Source organism: Crocuta crocuta, unplaced genomic scaffold (assembly GCF_008692635.1).
Source record: "Crocuta crocuta isolate KB4526 unplaced genomic scaffold, BGI_CrCroc_1.0 scaffold32, whole genome shotgun sequence".
NCBI lineage: Eukaryota > Metazoa > Chordata > Mammalia > Carnivora > Hyaenidae > Crocuta > Crocuta crocuta.
This window is the reverse complement of record NW_027529424.1, coordinates 9,329,206-9,346,674: the sequence shown is the minus strand read 5'-3', so window position 1 is coordinate 9,346,674 and position 17,469 is coordinate 9,329,206. Positions and strand designations below refer to the sequence as shown.

Genomic DNA, 17,469 nt, shown 5'->3' with positions numbered 1-17,469 from the left:
CCCCGCGTGTGACCCCGGGCCGGCCGCCCAGCGCTCCTGCGGCCTCTGTCCCTTCGCGTGCAGACCGGGTGTGGGCAGGTCCCCGTGGGCCCTGGGTGTGATTCTGACGGGCTGACTTGCCTGCAGTGAATTTGCTACGTCCCCCCACTTTTCTCTCTTTTTTTTTTTTGCCTCTTTCCCCCCTTTCCCACAGACCAACACACGGGCGAGGGAACGTTGGTTTTCAGAGTATAGCCGCGAGAGCACGCTTCTCCGTTCCTCTCTCGGTCCTTGCCCTGCCGGGCCCCCGTCTAACGTGCGCTCTCTCTTTGTTCCAGAGTACATTTTGGGCACTGTGCACAAAGCCAAAGGCTTGGAGTTTGACACTGTGCACGTTTTGGATGATTTTGTGAAAGTGCCTTGTGCCAGACACAACCTCTCACAGCTGCCCCACTTCAGAGTCGGTGAGGAGCCTGTGCATTGGGTTGGGGGGCGTGCCTCCTGGACGGCCTGCTTTCTGTTGGCTGGTGTGGGCTCTGGGCAGGATTCTTCTAGAAGGAAAACACCTCCTGGGGATTTTTATTGTTGTACTGTGTTTTTTGAAAAGCCAGTCTCTGGGCCACCCCCAGGGCTGCTGGCCGGACAGCTGGGCCCCCGGGCCGCCTGTTCCGCCAGCTCTCAGCTTGGGGCTTCTCACCACCACGTGCTGGGCGCCCAGCCTCATAACAGCTTTAACTCACACGGGTGACCTGCTCACCCAAGTGTTGTTTTTTAAAATTAAATCCCCTTTTTATTAAAGAGGCCGGGAAATCCTAAAAGGTGAAAAAGTAAGCCCTTTGTGTCATCTGTCTGCTCTTACATAAACTTATACTCAAGGCTACTTGTTACACTCTAAGCATCAGTGCGGTTATTTTGGTTTTGAGTCATAGAATTAAACCATGTGAAGTTTTTCTGCCAAACAAATGCTCTGTTAACTGTAGACCTTGAACCTAGGGCATAGGGTGTATTGGTGGGGTGAAAATAGAAATACTAGAACCTCCTGATCTCCCACGAATACATCCATTAGGTGTTGAAGATAGATTAGAGCAGAGGGCGGCAAGGAAGGGCCCAGAGACCAGAGTGGCTCGATACTGGGGAAGAAGAGTTTATTTAACATGCTGCTGCTTTCTTTTTCCTTGCTGGTCATTGCACGTGTACGTGTAGTTTTGGTTTTTGTTCTACAACAGCTTTATTGAGTTGTAATTCACATATCATACAATCTATCCACCTAAAGTGCACAGCGTAACTGCCTAGTGCATACTCACACCTCAGCCACTTGGTACCGAGCTCCCAGCATCGTGCTGGCTGTTGTGAATGCGACGGGGGCAGCTTCAGGGAGGCAGGAAAGCCTCATAACGTGTGATTCTTCCCAGCTTGTCAGGTGCCAGCCCAAGGCATTTCCAGCGTGGATGGAGTCAGGGAGAGGGACGGTGTTGGGAAAAGGAAGGAGACGTGGGCTTTGGGGACACGTAGCATTGGCTTCAGCTCCTAGGCCCTTGCTTAGCCTCGGCCTGTGTGTCAAAGTGACTTGACCTCTGTGAGCCTCAGTTTCCCCTGTCAGTGCCACACGGCTGTCATGAAGGGGAGCGGGAGAGCGGATAAAAACATGCACCGGGCACAGCACGGCTGCTGAGTGACTCGTGAGCAGGATCCCGGGACAGACCAGCAGCCGCACAGATGAAAACTCGACCTTTTGTGCCACAAGTCTGTTAGGTGGTTGTTTGTTTTATGGAGGTGGTGTTTGTAGGAAAATTTTGTACATACGGCCAGCCCATCTTGAGTGGTTTTTCTCGGTGGGGGAGGCACGGAGGGGCCATAAACATTTAGACAGGGACACACGGTTTTGTAAGCAGGCTCTTGACTTGATCCATTTCTTCCTTTTACTTGCTTTAGAGTCATTTTCCGAGGACGAGTGGAACCTACTCTATGTCGCAGTAACTCGTGCCAAGAAGCGTCTCATCATGACCAAGTCCTTGGAGAACATCCTGACTTTAGCTGGGGTAAGAGGAACCGGTAGCCGAGTTAACTGAGCGACATTCAGTTTGTGCGCATGAACAAGGGGTCAGTCTGTGGTCTGCGAGGGCCTTGGGTTCGGGCTCCTGAGTGGGAAGAGAAGGGCTGCTCTTGCGCCAGTGCCCGGGGGCTCGTGGCTCTTGGGAAAACACCAGCAAGAGTGTCTGCACTGCCTCCCACCCCTTCCCCAGTCCCTTTTGCACCGGCTCGGAAGGAGTGTGTCCTCCGCAGGGGAGCGTGGGTATTCAGGCACCCGGCCTCCTGGGGCTGAGATGCCACAAAGTGTCTCACACTTACAGACCTGCCTGCCTCCCACCCTCTCGATTCTGGCTCTTTGCTGCCTTTCACAGGTCAGAGCATTTTCATCGTCTTTTCAGTCCTGTTGGAAACTGCACAGAAACTCGAGCTCAGGGTCACTACTCTGGGTAGTCATGCGTCTTTCCCTGAGCCAAAGATACTTAACTTTTACACTTAAGCTTCAGGTTTCAGCCTATCGATACTCTTCCATCCTTGGCGCTCTCCCGAGCAGAAGGGATTCTACAGAGCAGAGCGAGTGCCTTATTTCGTGCTCTCTCAGGGGGGTGAGGATATCTGGAGCTGTAGAATCTAAGCATTGCCACCTATGGCTTTGAACCTCGGGGCGGGCGGCGGTGTGGAGCGCTAGTCAGTTTTAGTAAGTGGCAGTCCGAGTCCTCGCGTTGTTAGGTGGTGGTACCACAGAACCGTGATGCTCAGAAACGCCCGTTCCGGGGGTGGGATGGTGGGTGAGGGGGCTCCTGCCCTCCCAGAGCCCGCGCTCCAAGTGAAGAGACAGATGGTAAACATGGCAGCACATAGGATTTCTCCCCACATATTTGAAGAAGATGGTCTGAGAGCCTTCCGGGGAGACGCTTTGCAGGTCCACACTCTGACCCATCACAGCAGCAGAAGACGGATTCCTTTGTGTTTTCATAGCACTTTTGTCTTTCAAGTCTCCTTGTCATTTTTCCTCTGAGCCCCTTGCAGGCCCATTTGGCCATAAGAACGTGTCTGGAACTTGCAGTCAGCTGCACGTTCCCCACGCAGCTTTGCCTCACCTGAGCCTCACCGAGTGTGACAGCTCACGTGTCTGGAGCTCAGAGCAAGAGCCCTTTTCTTGGTTGCATCCTGATTGGCTCTGGGCCACCCAGCGGTTTCCAGAGGTGACTTAGAGCAGACCTTTAACGCTTTTTCTGTGAAGGGCCAGACAGTGACTAGTTCAGGCTTTGCGCCTGCTCAACTCTGTTGTCAGAGGACGAGGGCAGCCACAGGCAGTTCATTAGTGAGTGGTGTGGCTGTGTGTCCCAATAAAACTTTATTTACACAGGCACTGGGCTGGATTTGGCCCCCTGGTTTATAGGTAAGTGTGGTTTCTCTTATCTCTAAACCAGTACCGGTGGGAGGAAGTAGAAATACAGTTGACCCTGAACAAGACCGGGGTTAGGGGCACTGAACAACACCCACCCCTCCCGTGCCCCACACCGTTGAAAAACTATGTATAGCTTTTGACTCCCCCAAAACTTTTTTTTAATGTTTGTTTATTTTTGAGAGCGAGAGAGCACGTGCGAATGGGGAAGGAGCAGAGAGAGAGCGAGACATAGAATCTGAAGCAGCTCTAGGCTCTGAGCTCAACTGTGAGATCATAACCTGAGCTGAAGTCAGATGCTTACCTGACTGAGCCACCCAAGCACCCCAGACCCCCCAAAAACTTAATAGCCAGCTGTTGACCAGAAGCTTTACGGTAACATAAACAGTTGATTAACACATATTTTGTATGTTAGACGGATTATACTGGTGTTGTTGTTTTTTTTTTTAATTTTTTTAATGTTTTATTTATTTCTAGGAGAGAGAGACAGCGTGAGCAGGGAGGGTCAGAGAGAGAGGGAGTCACAGACTCTGGGCTGGCAGTCAGCACAGAGCCCGACGCGGGGCTCGAACCCACGAACCGTGAGATCATGACCTAAGCGAAAGTTGGACACTTAACCGACTAAGCCACCCAGGCGCCCCAGTACTTTTTTTTTTTTTAATGTTCATTTTTGAGAGAGCACGTGCAAGCGGGGGAGTTGCAGGGGGGGTTGGTACAGAGGATCTGAAGCAGCCTCCAGGCTCTGTGCTGACAGCAGTGAGCCTGATACGGGGCTCAAACTCACCAACTGTGAGATCATGACCTGAGCCAAAGGCATTCAACCGACTGAGCCACCCGGGCGCCCCTACCTGTGATATTATTATGATAAAGTAAGTTAAATGAAAATTATAAGGAAGAGAAAGTTACATTTACAACACAATACTATAAAAAATCCATGTGTAAGTAGACCCATGCATTTCAGAGTTACTCAGGCGTCAACTTAATACTTTTTATATGGAAATAATCTCTACCTATCATGAGTTTTTATGTAAATGTTGGTCATAAGTTTTTTTTTTAGAACTTGTAGTGTGGTTTTCTCCTAGAACTAGCGACACCAGTGGTTGGATTTATAACAAAATCAAATTGTCATGTTGGTGATTTTTAGTGGAAGTATTCTAGAGCATTAATATTTCACAGCATGTATTAAATAGGATTTTTTTTAACTTAGGAAAATTCTGAGATCTTCAAAAATCAAGAAAATAATAAATTGAATGACTACATACAAGTCATACATATATATATATATTTGGAGTAGGCACCTCTAAAAAATGGATTTTTTTCATAATTATAGTGCTATTACCATAGCTTATAAAATTTTTACAATTCCGTTGGCCTCTGCCACCCAATCCATAATCATACTTTTGCGATTGTCTCAAAAATGCCTTTTCTGAGTTGGTTTGTTCAAATCAGGGTCCAAATTAACCTTTGGTTGTGAAGTCTCTTAAGTTTCCCAATTCAGGGGCACCTGGGTGGCTCATTTGGTGGAGCATCCGACTTTGGCTCAGGTCATGATCTCATGATTTGTGGGTTCAAGCCCCGCGTCGGGCTCTGTGCTGACAGCTCAGAGCCTGGAGCTGCTTCAGATTCTGTGTCTCCTTCTCTCTCTGCCCCTCCTTACCTCAAGCTCTGTCTCTCTCTGTCTCAAAAATAAAAATAAACATTAAAAAAAAATAGGAAAGCTTCACAATTGAGAGCAGTCTAAGGCCCCTCCTTCCTTCTAAAGCGCCTGTCTCTGAGCCACTTGTCCTGCAGAATGTTCCACACACTAGGCTTGCCTTCTTGTGTGCTTGTATGGATTTTGGTTCGTAACCATATTGATTATTTATACGATTCTACCGTGTGTAAAAGCTATATAAAATAATAGTAGTATTACTATTAATAGAATACTGAGTGGAATTTAAGATGTGCTAAGAGCTCCCTTTCTCCAAATCCCACTAAAGATGTGCTCTTACCATGTCTGAGGGCGCTTAAAGGAAGTCCGTTTTCCTCTGCTGAGATCCAGCAGTTGAATTACAGTTAGATACATCTGTTTGCTTACTGTCTCTGTAAGGATCGTTTTACTTCTGGTTGATTTCATGGTCTTTTTGAATATTCGAAACATTTGTTTTCAGAGTAAAACTTTGCAACAAGTGTAAAAGTCTCATTCTGTTTTTGTCCCCATCAGACTCTCTCCCTCCATCATTATAGCTATTTTTTATTACTATTATTTTAGAAATTTGTTTTAAAGTTTATTCTGAGAGACAGAGCACGAGCAGGGGAAGGGCAGAGAAAGAGAGGGAGAGAGAGAATCCCAGGCAGTCTCCACACAGTCAGTGTAGAGCCTAGCGCAGAGCTTGAACCCACGAAACAGTGAGATCAAACCGAAAACTTGATTTTGACCTGAGCCAAAATCAAAAGCCAGACCCTCAACCAGCCAAGCCACTCAGGCACCCCCATAGCTATTTTTTAAAACTAGTTTTTGATTTATCCTTTGCAAACGTCAGCAAAAGCATACATTTTTCTATTCTCCTTTTTCTTGAAAGGTAGTATCCTGTATCTAATATCCTGAACTTCACTTTGTCATTGAGAAATGTGCATGGAGATCGCTTATTATAATTAGATCATGAAGCTCTCGCCCATCCCTTGAGAAGCTGAGTAGTAGCCCCTGGGTCAGTGCATCATGACTGATGCAGTCCCTGACTGATGGCTACTGAGTTCCTTCTGGTCTTTTGCTTTGAATAATAATACCACAAGGCATAATCGTAGGCACAAGTCATTTTCCGTTTTGCCAGTGCATCTTGGGGAACACATTCTAGAATCTGTTTCTATGTAAAGGATAAATGGGTGTGGGATTTGTGTAGATCCTGCCAAATTCTTCACAGTGATTGTAGACCTTAGAGTCCACCAGTTACGAGCAAGAGTCAGAAGGCTTTTTAAAGCGAATTGGAAGCTTATCCGTTGGTTATTGCATATATTTTATGGAGAACATGAGTATTTCCCCTTGAGGAAAAGGACTCGGAGCCTAGAGAAACACTTCCACCTTACTGAGACCAGGTTGGAAAACGTCTCTTGCTCACAGAAACGCTCTGAGGAGGCCCCGGAAGTACGCCCCTCTGTGTGAACAGATGTTTGAGTCCGAAAGCCCATGCGTGAGAGGGAACACTTCTCCTTTTTTATCACAACTTATGAATCTGTTTGGGAACATCCTCTTTGGAAGTGGCGACATACCCTGTGCTCAGAGAGGAAGGCTGTGGGGAAGCGGGGTCATAATTTGCAGGACACGAGAGCACAGGAATGGGAGGGTCCTGTGCGTGGAGGCTTTCGAACAAAGGTGAGCCGTCATCTCCTGCTACCTAGGGTGAGAGGCCATTTTGGTCTCTCTCTCTCACCTCTTTTTCCTCTCCCAGAAAATCTAGCTAATCACCAGCAGCCTTTTTGGTTCCTTTGTTTCTCTAATTTTTGAGGAAGTGAAGGGAGTCATCGCATTAGCGAACGAGGGGCCATACAGTTAGGCTAGTTGCTCGGAGACCTCTTCTCTGCTCCTCCCCCCGCCCCCCAGACCCAAGATTGTTAATCCAGGCCGCACAAACATGTGTTCAGAGCAGTGCGTGGCGGAGTTGGTGCTCAGTGCTTGTCTCCGGATGGAAGTGGCACGTCCATCCTGCTGGGAGGCCTGGCCCCATTCCACAGGCCCCGGAGCACAGTGCCTCAGTCCATGTCCCGGTCTCCCGGCCCTGGTCTCCTGGCCGGGCACTCTGCTTCTGTTTCCTAATCTGTAAACCTGGCCCCCAGGCGATCATGGCGCCTCGGAGGAGGGGTTAGAGGAGTGTCCCGTGGCCTGATGGGGGCTGTATTGGTGGATTGGGAGGGCACAGGGGTCCTCAGAGACAGGGAGCCCCAAGAGGGAGGCGTCGAGGGGAGAACCGGCGTTGGAGGAAGGGCACGGTGGTTGGGGCAGGGAGGCGCTCGCTCACTCAGCAGTGCCTGGCACAGTTTTTACACAACAGAAGTGTTGCTGTCGTCATGTCCTTGTCACGTAGCTCTGTATCGCCGCCTCCTAGGAGGGACCTCTGATTGCTGCTAGAAGACCAGCGGCCCTGGGCCCCACATGTGCAGTGGTCTGGCTCTCTGATCTTGTGCATAAGTCACCTAGGTTCTCAACTCCTGTGCCTCCTCTGTGCGGCGGGGACGGGGACAGTACTGCCCTCGGGAAGTCTATGGTGAGGATTGCGTGCACGGTGCTTTGTGGGCCAAGGGCCTGCCTGCTAGTGAGGGGCCAGTGCATCTAAAACCCAAACAGCCTGGAGTCATTGAAGGAAAGGATGTGTAGGCAGTGGGGACACGTGCCTTTGGGTTCCTGAAGGCCAGGGGTTCAGATGAAGCCTTGGGGTTGGATTCTGTTTCTCCTCCTTGGGATAGTTCGCAACAGCTGACCGTAGTCCTGCCCTCGGCCCTCGGCACAGATCGGTGGTTTGGTGTAAGCCCCTGGCAGCTCCTCAGGTGGTGGTGTTTCCCGCAGCCCCTGGTCTTCATACCTTTGGAAGCACTGGAGACCCAAGATGTCACTAAAGAGTAGAGATGGCTTTTTTTTTTTTTTTAAAGTAGGCTCTATGCCCAATGTGGGGCTTGGACACGGGACCCTGAGATCAAGAGTTGGATGCTCTGCCCACTGAGCCAGCCAGGCGCCCCAGAGGTGGTTTGATTCACTCCTTCACTTCGACAACAGACTAGATGTACGGAGCCCCTGTGGTGTGCCAAGCACTGGAGTGAGCCAAGGGGGAACAAAATAAGTAATGCGCTCCATGGTCTCGTGGGATTTATGGTCGAGGAGGGGAGCTGTTAGGCAGTTTCAGATGCACCAGCGAGATCTGGGGAGTTGAAGAGTCGGCCACGTGCACGTGTGCCGTATAATCCCCGTTCTGGCCAGGTGCGCAGTCCCCACCGTAACACCACGCCTCTCAGCGCACCAATGACGGTTTTCAAGCTAATCATCCACATAGAAAGATTGCTTTATCTTCTTTGGGATTATAAAGTTTGTTTTGTTTTTTTAGCTTTTAGAAATTGTTAGACTTTGAAATGACTCGTTTGCCCGGTGGGATCCTTCTGCATCTTAAAGATCCTATTTATGGTTTTTTGTTTGTTTGTTTGTTTTGAGGAGGACACTTGTTGAGATGAGCCCTGTTGTATGGAAGTGATGAGTCACAGGAATCTACTCCCAAATTCAAGAGCACATTGTATACGCTGGTGTGTTAGATAACTTGGCAATAAATTATATTTAAAAAAAAAGATCCTATTTATGGATTGAAAATGAAATTTCTCCCTAAAGAGTATGCTCAGTGCCCCATAGGATTTAATCCTGTTAGAATTTGATAAACTGATTCTAAAATTCGTATGGTAGAGGGATAGCCCCAAAATAGTCAACTTAAGGAAGAGCTTGGTGTGGGGACTTCTGGATGGATATTCTAAGTGTAAAGATTGAACAGTCTGGTGTTGGTGCCAGAGGAGATAGATCAATGGGAGTTCCAGAAAGTCAGGTGGATATGTGGGACCGTCATACATAATAGCTAGGGATTACAGGGGCACCTGGGGGACTCGGTTGGTTGAATGTGCAACTTGTGATTTTCCTATCAGGTCATGATCTCACAGTTCATGGGTTTGAACCCCATGTCTGGCTCTGTGGAGATAGCACAGAGCCTGCTTGGGTTCGTTCTCTCTCTCTGTCTCTCTCAAAAATAAGTAAACTTAAAAATTGCTAGGGGGGCACCTGGGTGGCTCAGTTGGTTAAGTGTCTGACTTTGGTTCAGGTCATGATCTCGTGTTCTGTGAGTTTGAGCCCTGTGTCAGGCTCTGTGCTGACAGCTCAGAGCCTGGAGTCTGCTTTGGATTCTGTGTCTCTCTCTCTGCCCCTCCCCTGCTCGTTCTTTGTCTCTCTCTCTCTCTCTCTCAAAAATAAACAAACATTTTAAAAAAAACCTAAAAATAGATAGGGATTACAGATAGTGAAGGAATGTTCTCGTCAGCATTGGGGCAGTTCCATATGGAAAGAGTGAAATTCATTATGCCCTATTAATAAATTCCAATTGGATCAAAGACCTAAGTGTAAGAAAAAAATGTTAGAAATGTTAGAAAAATACCTTAGGTGAGGAAGGTTTTCTTAATAAGCTTGACATGGAAATAGGAAATCATAAAAAAGCTCTTTACGATTACATCAAAATGTAAAAACTTGAGTGTGATAAAATAACAGCCAACATTAACCTTTAAAAAACATCCTTTGAGATGCCCATTCTGCCATTTTACAGATACAGAAGCGGAGGCACAGAGTGGTTAAGTAGTTTGCCCCGAGACGCACAGGTAGTGAGTGGAGGGGCTGTGAGACTAGGTGGCGTGGTCCCGGGCCTGTTCCCTCTGCTGTGAGGGCCGCCGCTTCACATCTAATGGAAAGACCTGCTGCGGGGTGGAGGCAGACGCCGAGTGGGCCCTCCTGTGTGCCAGGCGCTGGTCTGCGAGCCTGGCAGCGAACGACATGGATCTCTGGCCTCCCGGAGCTTGCGTTGCTGCAGGAAGTAGGGCTGACAGAGGCCATAAACAACCACAGGTCAGTCAGAAACCAGCAGCCGAGTGGTTGTGAAGGCACGAGATGTAAACGAGAAGTTCACAGAAAAGGGACCCCAATGGCCAGTGAACAGATTCAAAAAAGAAACAAAAAAACAACTCTGTCATAGTCCCGGAAATGCAAACTAAAATAATCAGACCGGTGAAGGAGAAAACGATTGACCTTGTCAGGTGTCGGCTAGAATGATGGGAGATGGGCGCTCACGGTGTCCCCTGCTGCTCAGCAGTGTCACGAGAGCTCCGGTGCTGGGGGACTCCGGCCTCCTCCCAGTAGATGCCGGACACAGACCTGGGTTTGGTCCGTCTGCCGGGTGGGTGCGGCAAGGAGGGGGTTTCTTCCAGAGGCAGCCACAGGGGGAGGTGGGAGGGCAAGCCTCAGGCCACCTGCTGGGAGGAGGGGAGAGGGAAGGGAGTCCCAGAATTGAAAGGCAAATGAGCAGAGGTCACTGCTGACTTAGTGGCCCCACTAAGCCTTCGCTTCCGGTTCCGGGTTTCAGTCCCCACTGTCTTTTGATCATTCTTCACTCTTGAGGGAATTGGGAACCTGACCCGTCTAGTCACTTGTGCCAAAATGGAGCGAAGATCCGAGTTAGAGGAATGGAAACCTTCTGCTCTCATTGAGGAATATTTAGTTCCATGTTGAAACCCAATGTCCTGCATTAGCAAGAGTTTTATTCCTTGGTTATTAGTTCTTGGACTGTATTTGGTCTTACTTCATCTGGGCTTTAGGGGAGCCCTGTGACCGGGTTGCTTCGGGCCAGCTCTCCTCGAGGTTGGTTGGGTCCATCAGGCTGGCTGCTGCAGGCCGGCGTCTTCCGGGTTGTCCTTGCTCACAGGGTGTACGTAGAGCCCGTGGATTCTGTAAGAGAGTGACGAGTCCCCGTGGTCTCACTGGAGGAGGGCTGGCCAGCACCGCCCACGGTCCTGTCTGACGAGGTGGGGGCTGGTCCTCGGGGTCCTCCAGGATTGAGGCCGCACAAGGGCACATCTGTGTCCTGAACATGTGTCCCATGGTGTCCGGTTCCCTAATGTGCGCCCTGTTGGAAATTCCAAAGTCATGAAAAGTATACAAAGAATCTTCTAAATAACACGCCACAGGGGCTGAGCCAAGGCCTGCTTCTAAGGGCCGCTCCGAGGCAGGGCAGGCAGCCCGCAAGGCCTTGTCCAGTTTTATAGGCAAACGAACGCTCAGACAGTTAATTCAGAACCAGGCTCTAACCTCCGCCAAGGTGTGTTACTGCCACAGTTCCTCTGAAATCAGTCTCACTTTCAGAGATAGCCAGAGTAAGACTAATTTGCGTGTAAAATAGGCCCACTTTTAACAAACTTGTCCTAATTGCATAAGCATAAACAAAAATAGTGATTGGCCTTTTTTAAAATCTGCTTTCCTGGAACTTCTCATAAGGAATTTCAGATTGAACTTTTTAACAACCTTTTGAGGCTAAGAAGACAAGCCAAACTTGCCATCAGACTTTGCCTGCAATACCTACAGATTTGGTGAATTCTCTTTGAGGCCCCCAAAATATTTTGAGTTTGCTACACCTGCCAGGAAGTGACCTTCTTTACTCCTGTGGTAAGGCTGCCGGGAACCCTGTAAGCAGGTATCAGGCTGGTTTTTCCCAGGGGTGTCAGGGGCTCCATAAAGTCACCCTTAGTTCCTCAAAGCAGTCTGGTCATATCTGAGTCTATGCGTGTGTCCCTCAAATATGACATTCCAGTCACAGCCGTAGCGATACCACCAGTGTTTCCAATTGTGCTCTGTCATAAGGAGAACAGATTCTTACCGACCTTATGTAAATAAATACGTTGCCGTGAAAATAAGAATAGTCACTAAGAAAAAAAATAGTCACTGAGAGTTTCTGAACTCTGGAAGGATCAGGTTGGGAGAAAATGATAAATGTTCATATTTGTTTACAAAGGAATATTTTACCAAATTTCCCCAAGTCACAGCCTTAAAGCTGGAAGAGCAAACAGAACCAGCAATGTTTCAAACAAGAATCTATCTGAATGCAGTTTTCCCATTCGTTCAAAGTCTTCAGGAACAAAGGGCTCTCAGCTGTAGGAAGGCTGCCCTCAGCCCTCACGGCCAGCAGGGATTGCCCTGACCGAAGACAGCCGAGGGCACGCCCTCTACCCCAGTGGTCACAACCAGTGACCTTAAGTTTAGGATGTTCTGAAGGGTAATCCAACTTTTGGAACTCCTCGGAGGATCAGCTAAGGCTTCTGTTACTGGATCACTGCTCAACTTCTGTCCGGTCTTGCACTCTTAGGCTCTTTTCTCTTCCCTAGGTGTTGATCACTCCCTAGTAGACTTCTTTTGTTTTTAATTTTATGTATTTATTTTGAGAGACAGTGAGTGCAAGCAGAGAGGGGCAGAGAGGGAGAAGAGAACGAATCCCAAGCAGGCTCCGCAATGTCAGCACAGAGCCCAATGGGCAAGGCTCGAACCCACAAACCATGAGAGCATGACCTGAGCTGAAACCAAGAGTCAGACGCTAAACCGACTGAGCATCCCTAGACTTTTTACATACTAGTTCTCCATAGTCTTAGTCCCGACCATGTACAAAATTCCCTTCCAAAGATTCCCTTCTCAAAGACCTTCTGCAGCTTTACAGAATTGTTTCCCGTGTCATTTCCATTAAACCAGCAACTTTAAATTAGCTTAATTCCAAATATTTTTCAAGATCATGGGAATTTAAAAACCATTTGGTTAGTTTCTATCTTTCTGAGTTTTAGAATGCCCAGTTTTTACGAATGCTTGCCTTTAAATTTTTTTTTAATGTTTTATTTATTTCTGAGAGAGAGAGAGAGTTCGAAGCAGGCTCCAGGCTCTGAGCTGGCTGTCAGCACAGAGCCTGACACGGGGCTCGAACCCATGAACTGTGCGATCATGACCTGAGCTGAAGTCAGCCGCATAACTGACTGAGCCACCCAGGCACCCCAACAAATGCTTGCCTTTAAGCAAACTAAACAGAGCTCTTTTACAAATTAACTTTATCAGTACCATCCAGAGGTAGAGAAAAAAGCTCACATTTACAACATTTGTGGACACATACAAATAGACAAACAAGATGCAAATGTCTTAAAGGCCTAACGTCCAGATATCTCCCTTTTACAAACCTAATTGCAAGATGATATTACATAATTTATGGATTTGTCAAGTGGTCATTTTTCTCCAGAGTGTAATGAATATTGTGGCCAGGCAATGTTGCAAAAAATGATTGCCCAATTTTGGAGAATACAGCCCAAAGGGCTGCGGGTGGGGGAGTCAGATAGTCATGTCTCATTTTCCAGGTAGAACATAGTTGGTTTTATTCAGAGGTATCAGAGCTCTAGCAACACACAAATGAAATGAAGCCCAGAGTAGCACTGTGAGCACTGGTTCTTCCCCAGAAGTTGGGCTTCATGAACGGAACAAATAGCTTCCTAGTTTCTGGTTCTTCTTGAAGATCAGAGCTCTACCGACTGAACCCAACCGCTTCCTCACCACCTTTTCTTAAGCAAGAAGAGGAGGTTAAGAGAACCCCCCTCCCTATTCAGAGACCGCTGAAGGGGAGGAAGAAATGAGCTCATGTACCACTTGATAGGAAGTACTCACCAAGAGATGTCTGTCCAAACCGAACCCCAAAACTGTTTCTTGCCAGCATCCGAGGTTGGCCGCGCCCAGTCAGGATGGGGCCCCGGGGACGGGCCGTTGGGCAGAGAGCCCAGGCAGCTGCTCGGACCTGTCACTGGACTCTGCTACTGGCTGGGGGCCGACGAACCACCAGCAGAGAGCTCCCAGTGGGCTCGCCACATCTGAGGCCGAACCCAAGTTCGTCTGCTCAGCGCGGCAAAGACTGAGACATTAAGCAAGCAGTGACGAAGGGACATATTCGAGGGGCAAGCCTCAAACCCGCCTGCCAGAAGGAAGAGAGTCTGAGAACCGCAAGGGCAAATGAAAATGAAAAGGCCTGGGTAAAAAGTCACAGCTGTGCTTGCCAGTCCCATTAACTCTCTGGCTACCGGTTCAGACATAAACTCTGTACTGTTGTCTGATGCTAGGAAGGCCCCACCCTTTGCCCTCGGCGCTCCACAAGCACACAGTGGAGTTTTCTGCAGGACGTGACATCACCACGGATGGGACGCAGAAGCAGTTGTCTTCCACTAAGCCAGGTGTTAAAGGGATTTGCAAACGTGGAAAATGATGCTACTCTTCTAAGCTTTTTTTTTTCCCTGAAAATACGGTGGTTTTTCATAAAAACATATTAACATGTGATAGGTTTGCTATTGCTAAGAAGAATAAACATACAATTTCTTAGCCTAAATTCTAACGTGAACATTAAGGGATGTAACTCACATGAACAAACCTTCTGTGGAGCCCTTAATGTTCAGTACTGTCAGGGGGTCCCAAGGCCTAAGTGAGAGCTGCTGTCTGGAACCGTGTTTTCCCGAGTGCGGCTGGCGGTCCTTTCATGATTTAGGAGACTAGCTTTGTGGGTTATGATGAGCTTGTAGAAAAAGGCAAGGTGGAATAAAATCCAGAAGAGAAAGACTACACCGCACAGAAGTTAAATACAGTTTTGTGGAACGAATATTTCAGTCTTTTGTGTACAGACGTGTAATGCTAAGTGGGCTTCTCGGTGAGGACCATGGGCAGAATGCTTGTGGAAAGAAACTGTGGTGCACGTGGGTGGGAAAACACGTACAAGTGTATTCATTGCTGCATCGTGGGCAATAATTTGAAAACAACCTGAGTATCCACACAGAAGGAATGGCTACATGAGATGTGGAAGGACGATTTGATTAAATCCTGTGTAGCATGTAAAACAAATGGACTAGATGAGAAGCAAACTCAGAGTATAACATTTGGGTCAATAAATACCTTTAAGATGGCACGTAATGTTCTTGGATACATATATACTTAAAGCCGTCTTAGAATGGACCAAAAAGGATGCACAGCACATTCACGATGCTGGTTATCTCCGGGGAGTGGCCTGGCGATGACGGGCAAAGGGGACTTCAGCACAGTCTGTTGTTTTATTTTGACAGCATTTGACGGTTTCGTTGTCCCTCAGTCATTGGTGGGAACATGGGTGTTTGTGTATCTTCTGTTCTCTTCTGTAGCAGGCAGACGGATCCTGCAAGAGAGAAAACCAAATAAATCAAACCACTGGATATAGATTTTGCAAAAATTAGATGAGCCCGTTGTCATCTGGAAAACATGGAATCCTAATTACTTGGGCGGCAGACGCTTGTGGTCCCGCACCTATGCCACAGCCGTCTCCAGAGACACAGCAGACCAGACATCCATCCCTGTTCTTGGGGCATTTTGTGTAGGAGGTGGTTCCCACTTGATTTGGGTGCTGGCAGTGTGCCAGGCCCAGAATGCTTCGCATATATTAGGATTTCTTCTTCGTGACAGCCGAGGGATGCGGGTGCTGTGTTCCCTGCATTTTATAGCAGAAGAAACTGAGGCTCACAGAGCTCACATATTTGCTCACTAGCAGAGCCAAAAGCTTGGGAAGATGGAAGGTCGATGCGGGCACATCTTTTAAAGTCCTCTGTTTCCGCTTACCATGTACCATAGCAACGTGTTTCGCTATGTTGAAAAGCGAACATACAGATAATTTTTAACGATTCTGGGACAGGTCAGCAGGATGTAAAATCCAGAAACAGGCCTGCAGTGTCATTATAGCCGATAGTATTACATGTTTGCCCATTACACTTCTTTTTTTTTACTTGACCATTTTAACAAGAATCCAGCTGAACCGCTTTCAGTGCTCTGTCTTGGCGACAGCCTTGCAGGCAGGGAGGAAGGCAGGAGAAGCGAGGGAGATCGGGGCGGGTGGTGTCGTTCTCACGTGAGGACTCTGCCGGCTCTCCAGAGCCTTTCCATTTCCGGAGCTATTGGAGTTTGCACAGGGAGTGCGGGAGAGGCATTGCCATTACTCCGTCTCACTCTTCCTTTCCCAGGAGTACTTCTTGCGAGCAGAGCTGACGAGTGACGTCTTGAAGACCGGGGTGGTTCGCTGCTGCGTGGGGCAGTGCAACAACGCCATCCCCATGGACACCGTGCTCACCATGAAGAAGCTCCCCATCACCTACGTATGTGCTCTCGCGGCAGGCTCAGCCTTCCGTAGACTCTGACTCAATCCTTTGCATCTCATTACACGTGAGCTCTGTGCTGACCTGGGTCGAGATAGAAGAGAAATCTGTTTGATCCTTGTTCAGGACTTTTTATAATTTTGTAAGACACAGGCGGTGTCGGATCTACCGCCGAGGCGGAGGCGGAATATTCGGGAGTCAGGCTGTGTGGCCGAGTCTGGGAGCTTGGGTTGTGGCCCCGCAGAGGACAGCTGTTTAACTGCAGGGCCCGGTTCAGCTTTCCCTCCATGGCTCTTCATCCCTTACCTTGATCGATTCTGGTTTCTGCTCTGCGGGAATCGATGGAGTTGAGTCTAGCCTAGATGGTCATGCTACGTGTCACCTTAGAGGTGTGCACGGGTCTGGAAGCCTCAGGATGATAATGCACAGTCTCGGTGCAAAACAGCTGTCTGTCGATCGTCCGCCTCACCTCTGTTCTTACCCCTCTCTCTGCAGAGCAACAGGAAGGAGAACAAGGGTGGCTACCTCTGCCACTCGTGCGCGGAGCAGCGCATCGGGCCGCTGGCCTTCTTGACGGCCTCCCCCGAGCAGGTGCACTCCATGGAACGCACCGTCGAGAACATAGTGCTGCCCAGACACGAAGCCCTGCTCTTCCTCGTCTTCTGAATGCCACGAGGAGCTTTCTCCATGGTACAGAATGCCTTGTGTGGACTTCCGTCACTTGAAGAAAGCCAGTGTGGGGTGGGGTTCTCCCTCCCTGAGACTCTGAATGCGCTCATGGAGCATCTTTTGAGGAACACAAAGCCAACGAGTGTTGGACCTGCCATTTGTCCATCCCTTGTACGTAGCCGGTTCCCACCGCCCTCCTCTGGGCGCGTCCGGCTGGGGGCGTGGGGGGTGTTCTTTTGATAAAAAAACAAAAAAACAAAAAAACATTTTATGTATTTAAACTTTTATTACAAGATTTCAATTAAACAGGCATTGTAGCACTGGCATACCGCTGTGTGACGCCTTGGCCTCAGCCCTGTTGGTTTTGAACTTTCTCTGACTTTCTCTTCTTCCTGCTTACTCTTTTCCACACCCGTCACTGCTCCCATGGGACACCCAGCAGAGTAGGACACTTAACGTCCAGGGTGGTAACTGCCAGATCAAAAAAGAGATTTTTGTGCCGTGGGGACTCACATAATATGTAAGATGTGGTGTGTGCCTTTGTCATTGCACGGGGTTCACGGTGTAAACAGGGAGGCAACAGTGCACAGAGAGACAAGTACGAAGCGATGGTAGCCAGGCTCGTCTTTCCCACAGGTGGAGCTGAGGATCAGGAAACCTTGAGAGAG

The 17,469-nt window shown here is 48.6% G+C and overlaps 1 protein-coding gene across 1 annotated transcript in view; it reads left to right on the top strand.

The window, feature by feature from the left end:
• The window catches only part of FBH1 (F-box DNA helicase 1), a 39,624-nt gene extending 22,497 nt beyond the window's left edge, over window positions 1-17,127 (top strand). The window contains exons 17-20 of the mRNA XM_077758541.1: window positions 318-443; window positions 1,912-2,018; window positions 16,001-16,132; window positions 16,628-17,127. Coding sequence (XP_077614667.1) covers window positions 318-443; window positions 1,912-2,018; window positions 16,001-16,132; window positions 16,628-16,798 — 536 coding nt within the window. The 3' untranslated portion in view covers window positions 16,799-17,127. The remainder of the gene's footprint in view (window positions 1-317; window positions 444-1,911; window positions 2,019-16,000; window positions 16,133-16,627) is intronic.
• Window positions 17,128-17,469: the final 342 nt, after the last annotated feature.